This window comes from Lonchura striata, chromosome 19 (genome assembly GCF_050655825.1).
Source record: "Lonchura striata isolate lonStrDom1 chromosome 19, ASM5065582v1, whole genome shotgun sequence".
Taxonomy (NCBI): domain Eukaryota; kingdom Metazoa; phylum Chordata; class Aves; order Passeriformes; family Estrildidae; genus Lonchura; species Lonchura striata.
Genome location: NC_140721.1, coordinates 10,459,604 through 10,486,079, shown reverse-complemented (window position 1 = coordinate 10,486,079; position 26,476 = coordinate 10,459,604). Strand labels below are relative to the sequence as shown.

At 49.9% G+C, this 26,476-nt stretch overlaps 1 protein-coding gene across 2 annotated transcripts in view; it reads right to left on the bottom strand.

The window, feature by feature from the left end:
* GALNT17 (polypeptide N-acetylgalactosaminyltransferase 17) overlaps nt 1–26,476 on the bottom strand; it is a 214,300-nt gene that overhangs the window by 55,462 nt on the left and 132,362 nt on the right. For both annotated transcript variants that reach the window (XM_077787478.2, XM_085557121.1), the window contains exon 6: nt 21,389–21,506. In XM_077787478.2, coding sequence (XP_077643604.1) covers nt 21,389–21,506 — 118 coding nt within the window. The remainder of the gene's footprint in view (nt 1–21,388; nt 21,507–26,476) is intronic.

Below are 26,476 nucleotides of genomic sequence, written 5' to 3'. Positions count from 1 at the left end.
GTCCTCCCACACCGGCCACCAGCAGCCCTCCAAAGCACATTACCCAGACACAAACTGATGGCACACTCAGGGAAAACACGTCTCCAAACCCTCCACTAAACCCCCAGCTGTGAGGGGACAGAGTCCCACATCCCCCAGAGTCCTTGAGAGCAGAGCAAGGATCATTCTCACAGTTCCACTGCCTGGAACACTGATTCCATCACGGGCAGGATGCCAGAACTGCCACAAGGATGAGCCCAGTGCATCACACAGGGCAGCCACATGCCTGCCCCTCATTCTGCCACCTGGTGAACCACCCTGAGAGGGCAACAGCAGAGCAAAACCAAGATGTTACTGCTGGAAGCCCTGAGAGTGATGCCTGTTAACATGCTGGGATGCTCCCAGGATTTCTGGCACAACCCAAGGCTCTGCATTCCCGTACTTAGGGGTACACTGTGCTCATCATCACTTCATCACCATTAATTTCATCATCAAACAGCAATAAACTTGGGTTCCTTAAATTTAGGAATATTCTACTCTGAGGATGTGCCAATAACAAAAAGAACAGTGATAATATATTTTAAAATCCCAACAAAGATCCCAGGGCTCCATTTACCACAGGCACTGCCACATCCCATTTTCAAAGGGAAAATTTCAACCTCCTCTGATGGTAACCAAGAGAAGCAGGAAAACGCCAGACTAAAGACTGCCTTTTTGTGCCTGCAAGACTCATAAATCCAGGTGAGTTGACTCTATTTCATGTTTTAAGATTTTCCCTTAGCAAACACCAAGGAGCTGCCACTCTCTGCCTCCAAGGGGATTCGTTATGGATCAATTCAAAAAGCAGGAGAGCAGAAAAATGGGCATTTTCTGGTAACTTTAGTAGTTACCTGCTGCCCTGCACATGTTCATGGGGAAATAATAACATCTGCTGTAAGATATGATCATGTAGCTGCCGGGACAGCTCCAGGACTGAGCCAGCAGCTCCCACGCAAGGAGCAGGAAGCACAAGGTGGAAGGTGGGGAGATGTGTTTGTGTTTGTACCTGCTCAGGAGAACATTTGCTGCCTTCCAAAGGAACTGAGACAGAGCAGGGGAGGCAGAGAGTGAATGGCAGCCTGGGGATGAGACCTCTGCAGGGAACAGGAGAGCCCAGAGCTCCGTGCCTGGCTGGAGCCTGATCCCTGAACAGGGGAGGCACCACAGAACATCCCGAGGTGGAAGGAGCTCCAAGGATGCTGGATCAGGAATGGTGTGGCCAGCAGGAGCAGGGAGGTCATTCTGCCCCTGACCTGGGCACTGCTGAGGTCCCACCTCGAGTGCTGGGTCCAGCTCTGGCCCCTCAATTTGGGAAGGACGTTGAGAGGCTCAAGCGCATCCAGAGGAGTCAACGGGACTGGAGAGGGGCTGGGAACACAAACCCTGTGAGGAACGGCTGAGGGAGCTGGGGGTGCTCAGCCTGGAGAAAAGGAGACCCAGGGGTGACCTTGTCACTCTACAGCTCCTGAAAGGTGGCTGTGCTCAGGTGGGGTTGGGCTCTTTCTCCAGGAACTGACAGAACCAGAGCACACAGCCTCAAACTGCACCAAAGGAAACTCAGGTTGGATATTAGGAAGAAGTTTTTTACAGGAAGGTGATAAAGTTCTGGAATGGCTGCCCAGAGAGGTAGTGGAGTCACCATCCCTGGGTGTGTTTAACAAAGCCTGGATGTGGCACTGGGTGCCAGGGGTGAGTTGAGGTGCTGGGGCTGGGTTGGACTCAATGATCTTGAAGGTCTCTTCCAACCCAGTGATTCTGTGATTCTGTGATCAAGTCCAGCTCCTGGTTCTGCACAGCCAGCTCAGCAATCAGCCACAACACAGGCTGGTGGGGCTTTGGGGAGCCAGACTGTGCAGTGATGAACAAGGGGCTTGCAGGCTCTGAGCTGTGGCTTGCTCAGGGTTCAGGAGTGCTGCAGAGCAGGGCACCCACCCAGGCCTGGCTGCAGGGCAGGAGCTGTCCCCCAGCAATGGCTCCAGCTCTGGTGACATCTCTGCTGCTCCAGACATGTGTGGCCCTGCTGAGGCCGTGCAGGTGTGTCTGTGCTGACCCAGCCCTGGGACAGGGACACACCAGCTGCTCCACTGTGCCTCAAGCATCCTCAATGCTTTTTCTTGCTCCTTTTTAAAAGCAGCTTTTCAATCACTCTTAGAAGAGGAACATATTTTCTGAGGTGGGACTCAAAGCTGCTTTTCTTGGCAGTATAAATGTGTCCTGCAGTCACTTTTTTTTATCTGAGCTTTGCTGTTGCATCGATTCTGTTCTAACCTGCTGTTCATGTGAAAGAACAAATCCTGGCAATAACAGCAGTGTCAGAAAAGCATTTTATAGAATCACAGAATACCCTGAGCTGGAAGAGCCCACAAGGACCATCCAGTCTGACTGCTGGCCTTGCCCAGGACAGAGATTTGAGCTCTGCATCTCCCCAGCTCACCCAGCCAGAGAGCACACCCCTGCCAGCTCGGGGTCCCTGCAGCCTCCCTGCCTCAGCTCTGAGCCCAGCCCAGGCTGCTGAGCCCAGCTGAACCTCCCTGAAGTGACCCAGTGGCAGTGCTGATGCCTCAGCCTCGCTGCAGGGCCCCGGTGCCAAACCCAGAGCCCAGGAAAGGAAACAGATTCCATCTGCCAGCATCTCCCTGAGACAGCCACAAAGGAAGGGTCAAATGAGGAGCAACAGCAGGAAAAAATCAAGCAGAAAAATCTCCAGCATCTGTCAATCCTGCCTTTTAACTGGCTCAGCTGGGCTGGCAGGGACTGCAGCGAGGAGAAGTCAGGCCCGCTAATCTGATTAATGGGTGATTAAAGGGCAGCCACTGTGAAAGGAAGGGGCTAAAGGGTTAACAAATACCACACTCCTCACTGGAGAAGAGAGAACACTGTCTGCCTTGATGATGAAATGAGTGCAGTTTTGACAGATCTGGGGCTGCTGTGCTTAACCTCTCCTGCAAGGAGATTTTGAGCTGATTTGCTCTGTCAGAAGAAATCCTTCCCACTGCCAAGCACTTCCCTCCATCCAAGGATTTAGCTGGCGGCAGGGAGCACAAACAACTTGGAAATCACTTGCTGTAAACTTGTGCACATGTTCTTTGCTCTCTGGCCTTGCAAGAGCTGTCCTGTAACACACCAGAGCTGTGAAGTGAGGTCGCCCAGGCAGAGTGGAACAAGGCCTGAGATCCATCCCTCCATCCTGAGATCCATCCCTCCATCATGAGATCCATCCTGAGATCCATCCTTCCATCCTGAGATCCATCCCTCCATCCTGAGATCCATCCCTCCATCCTGAGATCCATCCTGAGAGCCATCCTTCAATCCTGAGATCCATCCCTCCATCCTGAGGTCCATCCTGAGATCCATCCTTCCATCATGAGATCCATCCTTCAATCCTGAGATCCATCTCTCCATCCTGAGGTCCATCCTGAGAGCCATCCTTCCATCCTGAGATCCATCCTTCAATCCTGAGATCCATCTCTCCATCCTGAGGTCCATCCTGAGATCCATCCTTCCATCCTGCGATCCATCCCTCCATCCTGAGATCCATCCCTCCATCCATCCCTCCATCCTGAGAGCCATCCTTCCATCCTGAGATCCATCCCTCCATCCTGAGATCCATCCTGAGATCCTGAGATCCATCTTGAGATCCATCCTTCCATCCTGACGTCCATACCTCCATCCATCCCTCCTCAGCCATCCCCAGAGCTGGATCACCCCCAGGCCTTTATCCAAACTCTCAGAGAAGGACAGAGACATCAACAGGATGAACCACTCGATGTTCAACTTTCTTCTCCTTTTATAAAGCACAGGAATTGTCCAGAATTTTCCATGAGATTTGGGGAGACCCTTCAATAAGAAGCCAGAGCATGGCATGGCCACAGCCAGCACAATAAAACTGCTGTGCTCAGCAAAATGAGGGGAAACGGGGGTGGAAGAGACAGAGCAGAGGCAAAATCCAGGAGTTCTCTTTGCCCTCAGGCAGATCCAAGCCTGGGTCTCTGAGAGGGAGGTGGAGCTGGATGCAGCCAACAGCTGGTGCCTGGTGAAGAGGAGGGACATCCAGTTCTGCCATCCCTGAGCTCACCCCAGCCTTGGGCAGAGATGGGGGTGACCTTCAACCTTCTGCAAATCTGACAGCCTTCAGTGGGCTTTTCATCCTGTAATTAACCCAGAAACTTGCTGAACAAATGAACTTTTAGCAGCAGCCAAGTGTCCACACACAGAGCAAAGCAGCATCTTTGGTGTTTCCAAAGCCCTCTGTGCTTCCAGTGCAGGGCCCAGGGAAAAGCCTCTTTGCTTGCCCTGTCACTTCTGATTTAGAGCCTTGCCACATCCTGCTCCTCCCTCCAGGCTCCAGACTCTCTGCTGAGCACTCCCCCTTGATGAAGGAGCCCTTTGGTGCCCCCCATCCCCTCCTCTGAACCATTTCCAACTCGGAATCACTTGTGAGCTGCAGTCCCAGAGCAACCAGAGCAATTTATTCTCAGCTCCCTCCCTGATAAATCCCCGTGGCTCTGCTGTCAGTGGCTCAGAGGGGCTGTTTGCAGGAGGACAGAGTTTCATAAGGCACAGGAGGTGTTGGAATCTGAGGTACTGATGATCCCAAGATTGTAGAAAGTCTCTGTCTTTCAACCCCACTGCCAAAGCAGAAGCCATAATTGGTCTGTGCTGGTTTCCAGGTTGTTTATTCTGTTTATCTCTAACATGTTCTGCTGCCCTGCCCAGCTCTGTCCTGCAGGGCAGCGTGTGGGGCTCTGCCCTCAGTGGGATGTGACAAACATTAAATACCAGAAACTCCCTGGGCTGGATTTACAAGAACGTGCCAATATCTGTCACCTACGTTGGGCAGTGTGTCCCCAGCCTGAACCAACAGAAAAATGCCAACAGCACAGTGAAACATGGAGGGCATGAAGAAGGAGGAAAAGGACAAGGCACACCCAATTTCCTCCATCTTGTCCCCTTTGGATCCCTAATCTAGAATCCTAAAATTTTACTTTTGCACCCGTGCCACACTTAATTATTACTGATATCAAACACTCAGAGCAGGTAATTCATCCTGTAAGATTGAAAACTCTTTTCCATGGACAGAGATCACAGCCAGTGTCTCTGGGGGCTCTGTCCAGGGGGTTCCTGACCCCTGCCAGGGTCCCAGGGCAGCCAGGGCAGCCAGAGGGAATCTCTGGATTCCCACAAGGAGGGATGTGGGCAGGGAAATCTGTGGGGTTGCAGGACCCAGCATCAAACGTGGCTCAACCATGAGAAAACTTCCACCTCTGAGGGACTGACCACGTCTGGAGCAATCCTAACAGAGGAAGCTGCTCAGCTCTGAGAGCCATTCCAGGTGATCACCAGGAGCATTTGTGCAATGGCTGTTCATGCCTTTCAGCTGCCAGGATCAGGCACTCTGCTCTATTTACATGACTTGCAGGATCTAACTGCTTTCCCTGACAGCACTCAGATGCTTCTTTAGAACACACCTTTAACACAGCTTTCCTTTCTCCCTTCCTCTGATGCTTTCCAGCAATGAAAGCAGCCAGCCCCAACGGCCCAGGATCTGTTCTTAACTGGAATGGAAATATGGGAACCCAGGAAATGAAATCTGATTTGCACTTCCTGAAGATGTGCTGAGAAAAGCTCAGCAGGAGCATCCCCTGAGATCTCCAGCCCTGGGTCACGTTTCCTTGTAGCCATAAAGAATATTGCTTTTCTCCTTCCATAAACCCCTGGATTTACACCAGCAGGGTGGGAACTACCTGAGCATAACCTCCAGCAGATATAACTCCTCATTTATCTACAGCTCAGATAATGGACCCGGGGGTGTAGATCAGCTAGGGGAGCATGCACTGTGCACTGCCTTAAATGTTGCTATAAAATAAGGGGGTTTATGAATTCCTGTTGTTTAGTTAATCATCGATTTATTTCAGAACCCTGCACACCGTAAGGCAGCTCAACTTGAGGGGAAAAAGGAAAAGAGATACAATTTTATGGGAAGATAAAAAAAGAGGTTTATTATATATAACCATTAGAGTTCCCCCTTCAGATGTTTCAATGTCTAATGAAATTTAAAGCTCTGTCTGTGTTTTCCTCCCTCCTCTACAGTGATGATTGCCTTTAGATATACACCCCATTTACAGTAACATAACCAGAAATGATGGCATGCCATACGTATTTTATTATGCGTTCAGTTTTTTAGGGCTCAGATTCTATCTGCACCACAGAAACCTGGTCAGTAAAACTGCCAGAACTTCTGCAAAGACAGCAAAACTGACAATCCCCCATTTCATATCACATTTTCAAACATATCTCCCTCTTAAATGTTACAGGTCTTCTAAATTTGATGCCAATAAACACATTTTCTCCTTTAAATGTGTCCCAGAAAGCCAAGCAAATCCATTAAACACAGTGAGTGCTACTCCTGGAGCAAATGAAACCAGGCAGCCCAGGCTCACACTCCCCTGGCTGCTCATTTTTGGGAAGATACTTCTCAATTTTATTGGACGTAAAGGTGTGGGAATGGGGGAAGAGGATTCAGTGTCCTTGTGTCCCTTCCAAAAAATGAAAATACAGTTGCTGTAAATGTTTTCTGAATTTAAATGTAGCAGACATTTCAGAAGGATGAGGCACTTTGAAGCAGGACATTGGGCCAAGCTCCTTGGCCTGGGGTGCAAATTTCCACCAGAGGGTTTTGGAGGCAGGGATGACACAAATCCCACACCTCCTACCCCTTCTGTCAGAAGCTTTTCCCTCCCAAGGGAGTTGGCTCTTGCCCAGGTGCACCAGCTCCCAGCAGAGCAGCAGGACCTGCTCCAGACACTCCAAAAGAACTGAATCCAAACCTTTCCCAGCCCCTCACCTCACCTGGGGACACCAGACACCCCCTCCATGGGCTGTCCATCCACTGGGCACCCATCCACCCTGTGTGCAGCTTCAACTGTGCATCTGAGCTTGTACAGCAGGAAAAAAATTCTATTTGTTGGCTGTTCCACCTGAGGCAACCACCCTGCTCCTTGGATCATCCCAGTGCTAATCCCTGAACAACTGCTTGCTCCTGTAATTTAATCTAAACAGACAACAGAACTCTTGTAAAAATGAGACAAAAGACACAGCAAGACACACTCCTGTGTGCCTGACAAAAGCAGCAAGTGATGGAAGTGAACAGTTCTGAAGGGCTTTTAAAATGGCTCACTCGGCTGATTTTGGGCTGCCAGCAAAAATTACCAGTGAGGTGCCCTGCTGGGAAGGGTCTGTGCTGCTCCTGCTGCTCCTGCCTGCTTGCTGAGCCTCTTGTTACTGAATTTGGAAGCTTCTGCCCCACGGAGCAGGTGGAGATGCAGCTCCGGGCAGCCCAGGACACAAAGCCTTGGCCAGGAGGTGCAGCAGAGGGGTCAGGGAGGATGGGAGAGCCTTTGGCAAAGCCATGGAGAAGTGATCTCCCTGCCCTGATGGGATTTGGCTGTGGCTGAAGGAGCCTGGCTGGCACAGGGGCTTTGTCAGGGCAGCTGGAGGCAGGAGCTGCTGGGAACATCAGGAAACTGCATTTTTTAACAGCTCTGCTTTTTTTTTCAAGTGTGGAATGAAGACATCTGTGCTGGTCATTAAAGCAGGAACATCTCCTGTGACCCCCCACCTCTGAGCAGCCTCTGGAACAAGCACAGATAAGGAGAAAACCATTCCTGCCAAAATCTGAGCTCACCAGGCTGGTGAGATGTTCCAGGATCTGGAACTGGCTGAGCACAAACCAAAGCCACAGGAATTCTGGGTTTTAGTGTTCACAGCCAAAGGCCAGGTTCCTCATCCTGGAATAATCCAACAAGGAACATGAGCTTGTTGCAGACCCACAAAATGGCCAAAGCCAAAATGCTAAATAGAAACCAGATGTAATTCTGTACATTTAGATGGATTTAAACACAAAATCCCAGGAAGCAGAGGAGGAGCACTGAACTTCCAGTGCAATCTTTGTGTTTGTTTGCAGCTCTACAGCTGCAGAGTTGACCCAATCCAGCCTGATGGGGGGTGACAGCTGAGCCCCAGGTGTGGGTTTGGGTTCACTCTGCTGGAGCTCACACTGGCTGGAGGGAACTGGAAAGAGGAAAATGTGTCCTGACAGCACAGATTTCACAGAGGACCGGTTCAGCCCCAGGATTTGCATCAATTCCCTCTGTCCAGGGCTCCAGGAACAAAATGGGCAACACAGGAGGGACCCAGAGCAGCTGGGGTTCACACTCCTGTGCCACCTGAAAGGTGAAAATCAAACAGTTGCCTCCCTTTGGTGGGGGATCAACATCTGAGGATAGAAAAGACCAGAGAGCAAGAAGTTTCTCCAGCATTCACAGTCTTTGCCAGTTTTTCTTAAACATTGAAGGCTCCAGCACCTTCCCCCAGTCCTGGCTCACCAGTTAATACCCAGTATTTCCCTTGGGAAGGAAACAAGAAGCATCCTGCTAAGCAATCCTACAGGCACTGCTCTGCCCTCAGCACAACCAGGGCTTGAGCCATGCCACAGGTACCATCAGACAAGGGAGATGCTGGATGAGGTCAGCCCTGAGCCTGCTCCTCCTGCAGACAGGAGCCCCTCCCTGGCCTGGGAGATGTGCAGGACAGGGCTGTGCAAAGTGCTGGGCACAGACCTGAGGAATTTCCAAGCTGAGGAATTGCCAGGAGCACCCCCAGTGCCCCTGGCAGAGGCACCCAGGGGGCAGGGAAGGGACACTCCTCAAGGATCCCCTTCTGAGCACCTGCTCCTCCAGGGCAGATCCTGGCAGTCACCCCGTGCCTTGGAAAAGCAGAGCTGCAGACTCACAACTCCCATTTTCCATCTTAAATCTGATATATTTAGTCCAAATGAGGATTTATGCCTGATTGTCTCTCTCAGTTTAACTCTGCTGCTTTGACAGAATGAATCACCTCCTAGAAAAATAAACTGGGGTTCTCCGTGCCTGAGGCAGATCCAGACAGTTCTGTCCTCCCTGGGATTACAGAGGAATTCTTCATTATCAGCTGCATCATTTCCAGTGGGTTCTGCAGTGCTGGGAGATTCTGAGGCTCTTTGCAGGCTGAGCTTCAAGGCACAGATCTGATCTTAAAGGAACTGCAGTCAGCACAAAACTTACTATTTCTTAATAAAGGAAACTTAGTCTTTCTTAATAAAGGAAAAACTCAAAAAAGAAATAAAAAAGGGTGATCCTGGCCTGATTGATGCCACTTCATTTGCATATGCCCACTAGCAGCACTTTGGTTAATTAACACATATTTTGTGTCTGTAGATGAATATGAAACAGTGGGTTTGGTACTGAGGCTTCGGGTATAAATTCAAGCACTGAATAGGTTCACTTCCCTCCTTCTGTATTTTCTGTGTAAATAAGACATAATAACTCTTGAGACGGTGGTGACACATGACAAAAGCTAAGAAGAATGTACTTGTATTTTAGAGGCAGATGAGTTAATTAGCTCATCAAATGGAAGCAAGGAGGGGCAGGGATGAGGAACAGCACCTTCTTCCAGGGGAAAATTTAATTCTGGAAATATTAACCTTTATGGCTCAAGTTCAGCTCCAGAGGCCTCCATCCAGAACTGCACTTAAGCAGGTGGAACAGTACCACCAAAATGAAAAGGGCTGCCCAGGTGGCTGGAAGTGAAGTGCTCTGCTGGATCCCAGCCTGGGCAGTCAGAGCTGGAATTTCATCTCATTTTCTGATCTGCTTCCTGCACCAGCAGCTTCCAACAGAGGCAGGAAATGCTGCTCCAATCCTCGAGCACAAAAAACCCCATCAGATCCTTCAGCTCCACGGCATCCAGTGCCTCAGTGGCAGAACTTTTAGCCAAAGCCAAGGGAGGCTGAGATTCCCCTCTGGAGATTCCCCCTTGGACTCTGAGGCAGGATAGGGCTGGAGGTGAGCCCCAGCAGGAGGAGGTCGAGCAGCTGAGGGACTCCTGAGGAAACCCTGGATAAAAGAGGTTGAACACCTCTCAGGCCTGAGGCAGAGGTGCATCAGAGCCATCGGATGATCTCTGAGCCAAGAGCCTGGCTGTGAATAATAACTCACCTCAGAGGAGGCAGACAGCTCACTGCTGGGAGGGAATTCCCTCCCCAGGGGCTCCCAAGGGGCATGCTGCTCAGAAGGAGCCCCACAGAGCTCCTGGGATCACAAGGACACTGCAGGCAGGGATCAATGCACAGGAAAATGGAAATCCTGCCCAGCTGCTCCCAGTTATCTCAGGGATGCTCAGGGCAAGGCTCAGTGGTGTCACAGCGAGGGACACACGTGCAGTGCCAGGCTCCTCCTGCTCATGGAAGGAAAGGGGAGATTTTCCAGGATGGCTGGAGAGAGAAATGAGTTTGCCTGGCAATTTTCTCCGGAAGCAGTCCCACAGGTCTGCCAGTACTGGGAAAGCTGTGGCAGAAGGGACCCAGTGACTCTGAGAGGACCAAAGAGCTGCTGGGATCCTGGCAGAGCCCAAGGATGCCAACACCTTTCCTACACCCAGGAGGGGCTGAAATTCCCACCCCAACTTTCAGGCTCGCCAAATCCACCTGAACAGGGCACAGCAAGCACAGAGAACCCCAGGGTTTGTCTGGAGCAGAGGGAGCCACGGGCTGGACACGGCACGAGCCCACAGGGACCTTCCAGAGCCCTTCCCAAAGCCCTGGGGCCAGGCAGAATCCTGCAGCCAGAGCTGACATCCCTGCCCTGCACTGCACACGTGGGGAGGGTGGGAAAAGCAGAAACTTCTCCAGACACTGAAGGGTTTGATCTGCAGCCTCGGGGGAAGCTTGGATCGATGTAAAAATACAATACGCAGACATTTAAGCAGAAAAACTATAAATTTATGTTTCTATAGTTGTAAGTAAGAATATGCCAATGATGCCTCAGGTTTTAGCTTTTATGTTTTTCACATTCTGTGCTGCTTTAGTGTGTGGCTCTGGGCTTCATGTTAGGGGATGCTGAGCTCTCTGCACAGAGCAGGGAGACAAAACAATTCCTTCTCCAGCTGGGGACCAAGGACAAATAATCCAGATCTCAGCCCCAAGAGCACAAACAACGTGGAATGAAGAGAGAAAAACAAGCAGGATGGGATTTCATGGACTGGAGCTGGAATTGGACAATTAAATCCAATATGCAAATGGAGCAGAACTGATCAAAGTGGGAGACCCCATGACCTGTTGTCCATTTTGTGGCCATTTTAGGTTGTGCTGCCCAAGGTGGATCCATTGAGGCCTTTTAAAAAAATCCCTACCTTATTCTTTAGCTCCATCTAGCCTCTGTTCTAGGGCAGCCTTCACAAGGCATCACCTTAAGTAAGTGAGAAACTGCACTGATGAGAGGGTGAAGGGTGAATGTATTTATTTCTAATGTAAATAAATCCATTATAATGTGGGGGTGTGGTTGTACAGAGTAGCTGAGAGTTTAGAGGTTATAACAGAAGCACCTGTGTACATGAGAGACAGAAGCCCATTGGACAAAAGCATCCACAGTGCAGCAGAAGGGAGTAAAGGTCAGAAAAGCAAAATAAACCCTACTGGGTTAGAAAGTTCTATATTGCCTTGTAACAAAGCACTTGTGACTACTCTTGAGCTCTGGCTGGCTGCTTGCTCCTCTAAAATCTCACAGCCTCTGAGACTCATGTTTATCTGAACAATAAATCATTCTTGGCCCCAAAATAGTCCCATCCTTTCATTACAAGTGACAATGAAAGGGGAGCCAGCCCAGCCACAGGGGCAGGAGCAGGGACTGCCACAAAATTTGGGATTTGAGGGGGGTGGGAATGGCACCACCCATCCAGTCTGGCCCTGACACCAAACACAGGGCTCTCCAGTGACCCCAAAAGCAAGGATTGGGGTATCCAAGGGATTTGGGTGTCCAAGGGGCATCCAGGGGGGGATGCTGGGTGCTGCAGCCACGTGGGATGGAGGAGGAGGAGGCAGGAAGGTCTGAGGTTGTGGGATGAAAATCACAGGACTGCAACTGCATTGATTACATCTTGTCAGGATAATCCTCGAGCTTTGGGAAATCTGTAGTCAATGAAGGGAGAGTTTTATCCCTGGAAAAAGCCAACACTCAGTGAGACAGGGCTGCTCCTGCCCTGCCTGAGTCACCAGACACCAGAAGAGGGATAAAACCAACTCTGTGGCTCTGGCTGAGGTGGGAAGGGACCTGTTTCCCACAGCCCCAGCAGGTGCATTAGGAGTCTGCTCCTAAGAAAGGACAGATAAAAAGAAAAAAAAATCCCCTTGCTTTGCAGTCATGACAGGCAGGGAACTTTCCAAAGGCTTTAGGAAAATAACGGGATGAAAAATCTCCTCATTCCTCCCCTCAGTTCATGAGGAGCCTCTCCCTTGGTGTCACATTTTCCTTGGCATTTCCCAAGAGTGTTTTTGTTGTTGTTTTTTTTTTTTTTTTTTTGTCAGAAGACAAAGTTCTATTTTGCTGGGAGCTGGATTTTAGGGAGAGACAAGCCTGGTTTTTCTGGTTTATGGGGTAATTTATATCCCAGCCTCTGCAGCACAGGCACAGAGCAAATGTGCTGATGCTCACCTTGCCCAGGGAAGAGGGAGGGCAGATCTCAGTGCTTGTTCCAGGCACCCAGGAGTACTTTGGAGGACAGTGATCCTCCAGGGAGAGCTGCTATCAAACAGCTTCCAGAGGGCTTAACTGTGCTGCAGCTCAGCAGTTCCTGGCCAAATTGCAGCCTCCAGGCTGCTGCAGCTCATGCATCATCCCCACAGCAATGAGATCTCAGGGCTGGCAACGTGGCCATGGCCCAGGCAATGGGGACAGGAAGGGCTGGCCCAGGGGCCAATAAAGCAGGGGAGCCTTGCAGGATGCTGGCAAGATGGAATTTAAATGATTTCTTTCCCTGCTGGCAGCTCCTGCTGCAGGGAAGTCCCTGGATCCTCCCCACAGCAGCAAGGAGGGGCTGGGGACAAATCCTGGCTGGGGCAGCACTGAGGGGTCCCAGGATGCAGAGGAAGGGGCTCCTGAGCATCCCAGGGAACAAGGGACACAGCCCCAAGCTGCACCAGGGGAGGCCCAGCCTGGACACCAGGAGGAATTTCTCCCTGGAACTGCCCAGCAGGTTTGGAGTCCCCAGCCCTGGAGATGTCCCAGAGCACGTGGCACTCAGAGAAAGGGGCAAAATGCAGACTCAGGCACCTCCTTTGCCACCTCCTTCCCCGAGCTGGAAGCCCAGGAGAAGTTCAAGTGATGGAAGTCATGGCCAGGAAAAGCAGTGTGGGATGGAAAACCAAAAACCAGCTCTCCTGGGGACACTGAGGTGTCTCTGGTGTCCCCAGCTGGGCTGGGAGCACCTGTCTGAGGAGTCCCTGGAGCAGCCCCAGAGCACAGAGTCAGCGAGAGCCAGATCCTACAGCAGGGGAAGTTCAAACCTCACCAAAATGCAGTGGGAAGAGCACCACGGGTGTGTCCTGCTGAGGAGGAGCAGAGTCAGAGCACAGCTGAGCACAGCAGGAGCTCCCTCAGGGTTTCTGAAGCCCACTGGTGAAGGGCACAAAGAAAGCAAACTTGGCCAGATCCACGAACCTGCCCAGGCCCTTGTGCTGGCTCCACAGCCCAACAGCCCCAGGGATGCTGTTCCTGCTCCCACATCTGCATTTCACCATCCAGGCCCCTGGACAGGCTCTGTCAAACCAACCCCTGACAAATCCCAACCACTGCCTGCCAGAGGCCCCACGACAGTCAGTAAAGAGCTGACACCTGCCAGAGTTTCAAGTGACAACAAGGCATGGCTGAGTCCTGAAATGGATTTCTTCACCCACCAGTGACTCTCACAGGGTTCCTGCACGGGCAGAGCCATCACATTTCCCAGCCAAGATGAGCAGAGTCTTCCCAGCATAAAAATCAACTTGTCAAGGACAACAGGAGAATCAGCTGGGGTGGAAATATCAGTCCTGTCTCCCTGCTCTAGCTGTCCCACCTGCCAGCAGACAACCAGGTGACAAATCCTTGGCTCCCAGAGGGAAGCGAGCCAGAACCTCCTGCCACCCCTTCCCCAGGAGGGACAGCCACAACGGCAGCACCTCCTGCTCAGGAACAATCCAAACACTGCCCCAGCTCCATGAGGGAGGTTGGGATGGAGGCATTTTATCCTTTTAGAACACGAGAGCAGAGCTTCAGCTAAAGCACCCCTGTAAATCCTGAGCTGACAGCTCAAAAGCCAAAGCTCGGAGCTGAGCTCACACTTGTGCTGATTCCTGCTCTTCAAATAAATGCAGGCAGTGATTGGATATTGTTCAGGGGTGGAAATATTTCTTCAAGCCACGCCACAATCACTCTCAAGAGCAAAATCTCCTCTAACAGGGGTGCAGGTACAAATAAACAGATGGAGGGTGTGTATTCCTGGTGTATCAGTGTTTCTAAGAGCTTTTCCAAGGTCAGTCCTACTCTAATCGTATTTCCTTCCCAATTAAATTGATTTTTATTTTGAAACATCCTTAATCCCCAGTTTCCACTGGTTTTTGATGTCTAACAGATCAAATACTTATAAAACACTGGTCTTGAGTTTATATCGCTGGCAAGTTTGGGTTGTGGGGTTTTTTGTTTGATTGTTTCAACCTCTTTTAATGTTTTGGGGTTTTTTTTAATCTTTGCTGAACTGCAAAAGTCTCCAAGGTCCTCCCAGGCATCAGCAGGTCTGGAGTAGCTGCTCCATGCTCCTTGTGCCTGGAGATGGAGGAGGGAGAGCTGAGCCATCCCCACACAGCCCCATCCCACAGAGCAGAGTCAGATGCAACTCCCATGGCTGATAAACAAAATTTCTCCAGGTTTTAGTAGATTCCCTGTTGTTTTTTCCACATCTTGCTCTAACTCAAACATTTCTTTCCCTGGTAGGTGAGCAAAGAGTTTCATTCCCTGCTGGAGGGAGTGCAGCTCTGGGGTCCCAGCACAGGAAGGACATGGAGCAAGTCCTGAGGAGCTGCTCCAGGGCTGGAACCCCTCTGGAGCCAGACTGGGAGAGCTGGGGGTGCTCCCTGGAGAGCATGAGGCTCCAGGGAGAGCTCAGAGCCCTTCCAGGAGCTGAAGCGGCTCCAGGAGAGCTGGAGAGGGACTGGGGACAAGGGATGGAGGAACAGGACACAGGGAATGGCTCCCACTGCCAGAGGGCAGGGATGGATGGGATATTGGGAATTGGGAATTGTTCCCTGGGAGGGTGGGCAGCTCTGGCACAGGTGCCCAGAGCAGCTGGGGCTGCCCCTGGATCCCTGGCAGTGCCCAAGGCCAGGCTGGACAGGGCTGGGAGCAGCCTGGGACAGTGGGAGGTGTCCCTGCCATGGCAGGGGTGGCACTGGAGGAGCTTTAAGGTCCCTTCCAATCCAAACCATTCTGGGATTCTGTGATTCCCCACGTGAGCATCCCCTCCACTGGCTGTGCTTCATCTCAATCTGAGGGATTTTGGGAAGATCCCAGCTCCTCAGGGATGACAAAGAGTGGCTGTTCAACAGTACCCAATCCCCAGAGAATGACATCCTTGGGAATTCTACCCCAAAGCCTTCAGCTCGCCCAGGGCACATTTCCTCCCTCCCTGCAGGTGTGCACAGCCAGACCCTGGGAGGCACCTGCAGCAAGCCCTGCTGGTGCTCCCCCGAGGCCATTGCTCAGACATTGGGGCTGATCTGCTCCCACACCTCCCAGAAAGGGCCCTCCCTGCAGCAGAGTCACTCCATGGCTCATTCAGGCTCCTCAAAGCACTGTGAGCACAAAGCCCACAAGGATCTGGGTTCATCCCTGACTCCTGCGAATCCTAAAAGCCTAATACATTTATCAGGAATAAATTACAGGCTTTTCAGCCTCCTGGTTTCCAAACAATGCATCATCCCTGACTCCTGGATTCCACATCCTGCATCCCTGGGCGTGCAGGAGGGGTGGAATCCCTGGGGTCCTGGGTTGTAAGATCTGTGTGTGTTCTGTTCCCATCTGTCAGAGCTGGGGCAGTTCTCTGCTGTCCATGGGCAGTTTTCTTTATCTCTCCCACAGCCAATCCTCCCTCCAGGAGATCTCTGCTGTTCATGGCCACTGAGTGTCCCTGCATGGCTGAGAAAATTCCATCATCCATGGGGAGATGCTCCACCCAGGGGAGGAGCCAAGCATTCCTACCTGGATCCAATCTGACCTGGGAACAGCACAGCAGCTTTTGCCCCCTGCATTCCCAGAGGAGCAGCTTTCTTCCCCCTGCATTCCCAGAGGGGCAGCTTCCTTCCCCCTGCATTCCCAGAGGAGCAGCTTTCTTCCCCCTGCATTCCCAGAGGAGCAGCTTTCTGCCCCCTGCATTCCCAGAGGAGCAGCTTTCTTCCCCCTGCATTCCCAGAGGAGCAGCTTCCTTCCCCCTGCATTCCCAGAGGAGCCCAGCCCCATCTCCCCCAGCCCTGGAGCTCCAGAGGAAAACTCCCCCCTTGTGCAGGATCCTGCTCCAGCAGAAGCACAGCTGGCACTGCAGGAGGGCTGAGCCACCCTGGGATGGGGCTGTGGCACCTCCCTGACACACAGGGGGTCAGCTCCGTCCTCACTCTGGCAGTGGTTTGGAGTTTTTGTTTTGTACTATTGCATTTGTATTTTCAATTTTCCTGGTAAAGAACTGTTATTCCTATTCCCATATCTTTTCCTGAGAGACCCTTAATTTCAAAATCATAAAAATTCAGAAGGAGGGGGGTTACATTTTCAGTTTCAGGGGAGGTTCCTGCCTTCCCTAGCAGGCACCTGTGTGTTCAAACCCAGACACCTGGGGATGCTGGCACTCACAGCAGGGTGATGCACAGGGTGCTTAAGGAGGGATTTGGGGTGCTGCCTGCTCCCAGACTATAATTCATTAATCAGGAGCCTTGAGAGGGAGACAGAGACATTGGAGAATGATCAAAATCCCTGCAGACCTCATTTTCATGGACACATGGCAGAGGCAAAATGTGACATCATAAAACAAATTCCACCCTAACCAGGGATGCTTTTCCATTTTAATGACAAGCAGGAACTGTTTTTCAGATCTAACTTCCACTCAAGCACCAACCCAGCCAAACCTCCATCCAACAATGCGATCTGTGTGCCCCCAATTATACTCCCACTCACCACTCTCCCTGACAATTCCATGGAAAGCCACATGGAGCCTGTTCCCAGTGAGGCTGGCAAGGCCAGTCTGTGCTTGCAGTGTATTTATTTTTATATAACCAAAAAAAATCAAGCATCCTTCTCCCAGCTGGCAGCTCTGCCATCCCCCTTGTGCTCCCACCCACAAGGAGTGCTCTGCTCCTGTGGGATCCAGGCTGCCCAGCCCTCACCTCAGGCCCCACAGATGCTGAAAGACCTGCTTGCTGTCAACACCCTCACTGTTTGTTTCTTAACAGAAAGACACAACATAATTTTATGGAAAATGGATGCATGAAGAGAAGGATTTGATTCTCTGGATGTGGAGAATCAGGCTCCTGTGTGGAATTTAAACACATATTTTTGACAGTTTTCCTTTTATTCTTTGCCTGATCCTCTCAGTGTATCAGCATGTGAATAATCACACTCATAGCAACAAAACAGGTTCCTTCATGGCTGGAGATGTGTCCCATTGAAATGTCACTAAATCTCTTGGAGGGTTTTTGAAATAAAGGGGACACAGGGGGGTACCCCAGGAGGATTGATGTCCCTGCCAGGGCAGGGGGGTCAGTTTGTGCTGAACAGCCTCAGGAGGGGGCTCTGATTGCTAAAATCCCCTCTAACAACAACATGGCCTTGTTGTAGCCTTTTATTTTCAAAGCTCCACATGGAGCACTCAGGAAAGGCTGGGAAAATTGGGATTGTTCAGCCTGGAGAAGAGAAGCTTCGGGATGACTTCACTGTGGCTTTACAGGACCTGAAGAAGCCACAGGAGAGCTGGAGAGGGGCTGAAGACAAGGAATGGATGGACAGGACACAGGGAATGGTTTTCCACTGCCAGAGGGCAGGGATGGATGGGAGATTGGGCAGGAATTGTTCTTGGGAGGGTGGGGAGGGGCTGGGATGGAATTCCCAGAGCAGCTGGGGCTGCCCCTGGATCCCTGGCAGTGCCCCAGGCCAGGCTGGACAGGACTGGGAGCAGCCTGGGACAGTGGGAGGGGTCCCTGCCATGGCAGGGGTGGGATCAGATGGTTTTTAATATCCCTCCCAGCCCAACCATTCCACGATTCCATGATTCCCATACCATGGGAATGCCACTCCATATGCTCCATGCACATAAATCCTCTGGCTTGGCAGCACCAGTGATCTGCTTTGTTGGACTTAGAGGACAAATCTGGGGGGGGGGGAAATCTGGGATATGAAGAGGAGATGCCATGCTTTTCTTCTGGAAATACTCTGAAGGCTCCAAGCCGACCCTCAGCCAATTTAACAGCAGCAGTAAAAGCAGCTCAAGGCATGGTTAAACCTCAAAGGGATCCCTGAATTGTGCTTGACTTAATGAATCCAATAATCGATTCCTACAGCACAAATAAGGTGTGGGATGGATCAGCTAATAAGCATTCTCAGTTAATTGCTTTCTTCAAGTGACAATTTGTACAAATGATACCATCAAAGTAGTAATAATATCTCTATTGATTAAATTAATCTCAAAAAGACAACTCAAATAACTTTAATTAGCAATGCATGACACAAGCACAAAATACTCTGAAAACAACTTTACAGCCGATCCCAGACTTTTAAACTGTGGCAGCAGCCATGGCACAGACTTTGGCATCTTTATTCCAATAGATCCACACAATTTTATGGAGCATCTTTAGGGAATGTCTGTGACCAACCATGAAAAGCCATTAAGCCTGTCTGCAGAGCACAAGAGCACAGGCAGCCTCCCCACTCAGTCACACTCACTGAAACCCACAAACAGCCCCAAAAGAAATGAAAACTTTCCAGCAGGAGGAGCAGGGATGGGGAACGAAGTCTCTGTGCCAAAATTCCCACTTGGAGCCGCCAGGGACCTGCAGCAGCACTTTCAAACCACGAGAATTGGGCACCAGGTTGATGAAATCAGAGCAGAAACTCCTCCAGAAGAGGAAAGGGTTAAAGAGTTGGCCCAAAGCTTGTGCAGAGAGAGCTGAGCTGGGCCAGGAGGAGGGGACACAGCAGCCAGAGCTCCCCAGGATGAGGGAATTGCAGATGTGGAATGCCAGAGTGACACCCAGGAGCCCAGGGCCACCCTGAGAATGGTGACAGAGCTGGGTTTGGGGCTTTTAGGGGGTTTTAAGAGGCTCCTGCAGGACTTAATTCATTTTTTCTCTCTGAACTCAGCAGCTGAAAGAAACGTAAGGCGCAGATATTTCCCCACAACAGGCACAGTACAGCTCATTTTACAGCACCTGCAGAACCATGAAATTCTTTAGGTTGGGAAGTTTCTCTGAGATCTTTGAGTTCAACCATGCCCCCAGATCTGCCAAGGCCACCAGTGCCACCAGCACCATGTCCCCAAGTGCCACATCCCCACTGCTAAACCCCTCAGGGATGGGACTCCCCCAGCCTGCAGCACATTAATAAAACCAAACCCTTGTACATGGCTTTGGCCCTTCCAGGTTAGTCCAGCCCAATCTTCTTCACTCTTTATTTCCATTTGTTATTCAGATTCCTCAATTTAACTCCCCATGACAGGTTAGCCTGTGCTTTTGCCTGAAACACTGCACATTTTCCTTGTCCTTCTTGTAGCCTCAATGGATTTATTATTAATTTTTGTCCTTTGGGCAGTTCTAGCTTTGGATTTTTCAGATATTTTGGTGCCAAAACTGCTGCCAGGATTTGAGGTGAGGCTGTTCCAGTGCAGAGCAGAGAGGGACAATCACATCCATAAAGCATTTAAAAGTGCTCCAGGATTCTCAGAACAATGATGGAATTTGCACCATCATAAAAAACAAACACTTTCTGGATTTATTTTCATCCAGAAATCACTGAAACAATCAAGGAACCCCCAAGTTACTTTTGGGACTCCAGCCACTTATGAGGCAAAACAGCAAAACACCCACAAACAAATTTTTGGAGCTCAAGAATCTTTAACATTCTACTTTCTGTGCAGCCTCACGAGGCAAATTTCTAAGTATTTTGGCTCTCAAAATCACCAGTAATTTAAAAACCTTGACCAGAAAACACAGCACGAGTGTGAAAATGTATGGCTTGGAAACCCAAGCTTGGGAAAGTCACTTGGGGAAGAGAAGGTTGTTTTGTTTTGTTGGTTTTTTTCTTCCCCACAAGGATGTTTATTGGCCTTTCTAAAAAAAATCCAGCACGTGAACAAGAAGAAGACAAATGCTCACCACCTTCTCTGAGCCATCCATCTGATTTACCAGTTAAGAAGCCAATCTTCAATGAAATCACCGCAAACCAGACAAATTAGCTGAAATTATTGTGCTAAGAGCAGCTCCACAATGAGACCAAAAATCCCAAATCCAAACAACCCAGGAGAGGCACGAGAGAAGCTGGATTTGGAGAGGGATTTCTGCACCCCACTGCAGGATGAGCAGTAATTACTTCACAAGGAGAGGAGCTCTGTGGCCCATTGAAGGCCTTTAATTCTTTAATTTCCCCTCCCTTGTTTAAGTGAGATTATTGCTCCCCATAGCCAACAACAACAGATTTCCTAAGTTTCCTGTGCCTTGCCAGCAAAGCAAATATGCCCTTTGGTAAATCTCTGAGCTGAACAATGATTTTTCATTTTTACAACAGCACAATCAATGCAATTTTCCAGTTAGAAGTCTCCAGCCTCCCCCTATCAGCTTATTAATGCACAAGTGTACTCCAAACCATGCCTGGAAGAATTTCCACAGACTCTGCCATCCCAGGTTACTCTGAAAATGGAATTCATCACTTATGAATCACTTCAGTGTGTGTAAACACTTGAATCACTAAGCCAGATCTAATATTGTACACAGCAATCAAGGGATGTTGTCAGGGGGAGGCACTGAGGCAGCTCTGAAATCCTGCCTTGTAGAGTTTTACTGTTCAGAGCAGGTTTTGTGCTTGTGAACACATTTTGTTTGCAGATGCTCAATGCCTGGGAAATATTTGCAGGCTTTGTGTCTTCGTGAGACACTCACAGGAGCCCCAAACCCTGTTCACCCAACTGTGTTTTCCCTGCTATTAAAGATCCCTGTAACTTCCAGCGACACTGTGACAATGCAGACAGCTTCAAGCTGGAAATGCCATTTCATTCCAGCAGCTTTTTGCATCAGGTCACACAGATTGGAATCCGAGGGAAAAAAATTAAACTCATCCCCAAAACTGCATCATTTTTCTTCCGTACGGTGGAATTAAAATGCTGTGAATGCCAGCACCTCCCAGCTCCCCTGAAGGACCTCAGGAACTGTTCAACTCAGTGACAGCTCTGGGCTCCTGAGAACACCAGAGGTGACATTTTGCTGCCCAGTGGCACCCACCTTGATGCCCAGCTCGATGTTCTCCCCTCCGTACACGTCCATGCCCGGGTCCAGCAGCCCGATCTCCCCAAAGAACTTCCTGTTGACCACGAAGGAGCAGCCGATCATGGCCGGGGTCCTGCAGGGGACAGAAGCACAGGGATGACATTTAGGGACACTGCCCCATCCCTGCTGGCCCACGGGCTCATTGCTGCTCAGCTGCTGGGTTCAGCTGCCTCCCAGCACTGCTCATCCCAAAGATTTCATGGCAATGTGCCTCGGAAGACATTGTTTTAACACTGCAATAAATGGTCCAAAATGCAGGCTCATTTCAGGCTGTGCAGACTGGAGAAAGGTTTTCCTGGAGATAAATTGTGGAGGAGCTCTCAGGCTGTGCTTTACTGGAAATACCTCAGGGTGTCTGTGGGCAAGTGCACAATTCTGCCATAAATGAAGGAAATACAAAAATGGCCTTTCCCTTTGTCTTAGGTTAGAAATGGGGTTGTTATTCTATAGCCACCTGTCAGAGCTGGGGCAGTTCTCTGTTATTCATGGGGCAGTTTTCTTTATCTCTCCCACAGCCAATCCTCCCTCCAGGAGATCTCTGCTGTTCATGGGCTATTAATTATTAATTATTTTCTGTTCATGGCCACTGAGTGTCCCTGCATAGCTGAGAAAATTCCATCATCCATGGGGAGATGCTCCACCCAGGGGAGGAGCCAAGCATTCCTACCTGGATCCAATCTGACCTGGGAACAGCACAGCAGCCTCTGCCCCCTGCATTCCCAGAGGAGCAGCTTCCTTCCCCCTGCATTCCCAGAGGAGCAGCTTTCTTCCCCCTGCATTCCCAGAGGAGCCCAGGCCCATCTCCCCCAGCCCTGGAGCTCCAGAGGAAAACTCCCCCCTTGTGCACGATCCTGCTCCAGCAGAAGCACAGCTGGCACTGCAGGAGGGCTGAGCCACCCTGGGATGGGACTGTGGCACCTCCCTGACACACGGGGGGACAGGGCCTATTCTGACTCTGGCAGTGGTTTGGAGTATTTTTTTTGTACTATTGCATTTGTATTTTTAATTTTCCTAATAAAGAACTGTTATTCCTATTCCCATATCTTTGCCTGAGAGCCCCTTAATTTCAAAATTGTAATAATTCAGAGGGAGGGGGTTTGCATTTTCCATTTCAAGGGAGGCTCCTGCCTTCCTTAGCACACACCTGTCTGTTAAAATCAAGACAATTATGGAGGAGCTCTCAGGCTCTGCTTTGTTATTATTATGTTCTTTATTATTAATATTTGGAAATACCTTGGGGTGTCCGTGGACAAGGACACAACTCTGCCATAATTGAAGGAAATACAATAATGGAAACACAAGAATTGCCTTTCCCTTCTCTTACTTCCAGCACGTCTGGAATGGAGTAGACTTTAGGATGGGTATTTTTAGGGTATTCCAGGAAAGAGCGTTTCCAGTTGGAATCACAAAGGAGCCATGGCCACCAGCAACAAGCTCACTGCAAATATGTAGAAGCAAATCCTTTAAAAACTGTTTGGAGAAGCATCTGTGGGGTCATTTCCCAGTTCTCCCAGTATCTAGCAGGGCTCTGGGTGAGGGATCAAGCTGTCACATCCATCCTGCACCTTGTGCCCTCCAACCCAGAGCTCTCAAACAACCCAGAAAACTGAGAACATCAATGGAATAGCACAAGCAGAGAGGAAAAACACAGTGCCAGGAGTTAATTTGTCATAACTGTGCAATTCTAAGGGCATTATAGATGGTTGTGTTTACTAATGACCCTCATTACTCACAAACCCCTGGACCAGCTGCTCCAGCTGCCCTGAGATGAGGATGCAGCTCTGATTCACACGCTCTGAGATCACATTTCAGGGGATTTTTGAGTGCTTAGCCCTTCTGACCCTCTCCATACAACTGCACTTTGCCCAGAGCCCAGCACTGAGCAATCCCACGTGGTTCTGCTCGGGGACACTCTCAGCTGCTGCTGCCATGGTGTGTGCACAGTGTGCCCCTGGGATATTCCCTGTGCTGGAACAGAAACAGAAAAAGCATTCTCCCATTTGCCTGCTGCTGTTTGAATCCATGCTGTAAAGAAAAAACCCGGGACCCACCCAGTCCAGCAGGGTGAATTTTACAGCGAGGTCCTGCCAGAGTCTGATTTTTTGGGAGCTCCAGGTGATGCCTTGTGAAGGCTGACCTAGAACAGACACTAGACAGAGCTAAAGAATAAAGTAGGGATTTATTTTAAAGGCTTCCACAGATCCACCTTGGGCAGCACAACCCAAAATGGTCACAAAATCCCTGCCCGGTCACTCAATTTATAAGTTCTGCTCCATTTGCATATTGGAGTTAATTGTCCAATTCCAGCTCCAGTCCATGAAATCCCATCCTGCTTGTTTTTCTCTCTTCATTCCACGTTGTTTGTGCTCTTGGGGCTGAGATTTGGATCATTTGTCCTTGGTCCCCAGCTGGAGAAGGAATTGTTTTGTCTCCCTGCTCTGTGCAGAGAGCTCAGCATCCCCTAATGTGAAGCCCAGACCCACACAATAAAACAGCACAGAATTTGGAATTATAAAAGCTCAAACCTGAGGCATCACAGAACTCCCCTGCCCACCCTGAGCTCCAAGCTCTGAACAGGGGGTGGGATGCCCATCATTGTGGTAGTCCAGGGCTTCCCTCTGGCTGCCCTGGGACCCTGGCAGGGGTCAGGAACCCCCCTGGACAGAGCCCCCAGAGACACTGTCTGTGATTTCTGTCCATGGAAAAGATTTTTCAATCTTACAGGGTGAATTACAAGCTCTGAGTGTTTGATATAAGTAATAATTAAGTGTGGCACGGGTGCAAAAGTAAAATTTTAGGATTCTAGATTAGGGGTTCAAAGGGGAGAAGATGAAGGAAATTGGGTGTGCCTTGTCCTTTTTCTCCTTCTTCATGCCCTCCATGTCTCACTGTGGTGTTGGCATTTTTCTGTTGGTTAAGGCTGGGGACACACTGTCCAACGTAGGTGACAGATATTGGCACGTTCTTGTCAATCCAGCCCAGGGAGTTTCTGGTATTGAATGTTTGTAACATCCCACTGAGGGCAGAGCCCCACACGCTGCCCTGCAGGACAGAGCTGGGCAGGGCAGCAGAACATGTGAGAGATCAACAGAATAAACAACCTGGAAACCAGAACAGACGAGTTATGGCTTCTGCTTTGGCAGCGGGGCTGAAAGACAGAGACTTTCTACAATCCAGGGATCATCAATAGCACAATTCCAACACATCATCACCTCTGTGAGCCCATGGGCATCCCACAGGCCCCAGGAATGGAATTCCTGTTCTCCAGAGGGAAGCTGCTCTCCAGGCAGGAATGGAGTGACAGGGTCCTGTGTGAGAACAGCAGCCCCCAAATCCTGGCTCAGAGCCTGTTCCAGCCCTGTCCATGCCAGGGAGCACATGCAAGGCTGGACTGAGCAGGTTTGGCCTGCAGAGCCAAATTCCTGAATTCCCCCAGACCTGGTTCACAGACAGCAAAGCCAGGCCCCATCCACACCTCACAGGGTGCCCAAATCTGCCACAGGAGCTCCTGGCATCCCCAGGGCAGCTCAGGAATTTCAAGGATTTCACAGCTCAGCTCCACCAACAGCCACCAAACTCATCCTGATAAAAACCATGAGTTCCTTGGATGAAAGCTTCTGCCCGCTTTAATATTATTATTTATAGACATTTTAATATTTCTAATAGAAAGTAGAAGAGCTGGATGCTGCTGCCACATTAAATTAGTTCCATTTGGAATCCATCAGAGGGTTTTTCCAATAGATTTCTTCCCTGACAGCTGGCTCAGCCTTCCTTCCACAGAGCAGGATAATGTTTCATGGTTTGCTGCCACTCTGGTACTTAAGATTTCAATTCTCTTGCTTTATTTGTAGTAAGTTAACTGCCATTAACAGAAACAATTCCTTCTGAAATGATAACCACCTTACAGATGCCAAATCTAATAGTTCCATTATCTTAGATTACCTCCTGGAATTTAAGAGAAGTGAAAATTGCTCTGGTTTTATCCAGAGTATGAACAACCCAGTTCATCTCCTCCACTGGGAATAGGTGTGGAAACCTCTGACTTCTCCTGTCAAAAACTGTTAGAGGCACTCAGAGGAGAGGTAAAAGCCAAAAAAAAGAATCCAGGAGAAAGTTTCAGACAAAGGAAACTGCATTTTGGACCCAGTAATGTGGATCAGTGGGAACTCTCAATCAGGTAAATGAGGTTTTCTGGGCTGGAAGCAGCTCAGGAGCCACAAACAGGAGCTGTACCCTGAGAGCTTCTTTCATTGTTATTTATAAATAATGGAATGGGTTGGGTTGGAAGGACCTTAAATCCCATCCAGTGCCACCCCTGCCATGGCAGGGACACCTCCCACTGTCCCAGGCTGCTCCCAGCCCTGTCCAGCCTGGCCTTGGGCACTGCCAGGGATCCAGGGGCAGCCACAGCTGCTCTGGGCACCTGTGCCAGGGCTGCCCATCCTCCCAGGGAGGAATTTTTTCCTGAGACTTCACAACATGACTTCACTTTATAAATAAAGCACAGAACCATTAATCCTTCACAAAGTTCTCTTGGAAACAGCTTAACTGGGATTTAGCAACTTCACCTTCAAGTTTTCCCCTTCCCCACTGTGCTGCACCAGTTCCAGCCCAGGACCCCGGGCAGCTCCCAAGGCACCAGTCCTGCTCCCTCCAGCAATCCAAACAAAGTGTTCCATTCTCCTCTGTAACAATGCCTCCACATTTAATAAATGAGAAATCAAGCAGCACTCAACAATTTAAATAAAAACACCATTTGATTTGGGAGTAAATCCCTCAAAAAGGTGGCCGCTGACAATAATGGATTGCTCATCCCCAACGAAATAATGGCCTGCAGACAAAGAGCTGATAAAGCCTCTTGTTCCTCTGCCCCTTAATTAAATGCATTTACACAGTTTGTTTTTAAAAATCACCCAGCTCAGCTGAATGCATTTTTATTTGTCCGATAGCTATTCTCCCTTTAATGAGAAAGGAAAAGCAGAATTTGGCAGAAGGGAAGAGCAGAGATGCTGAGCAGAATTATTGGGTTTGTATCCAAAACTC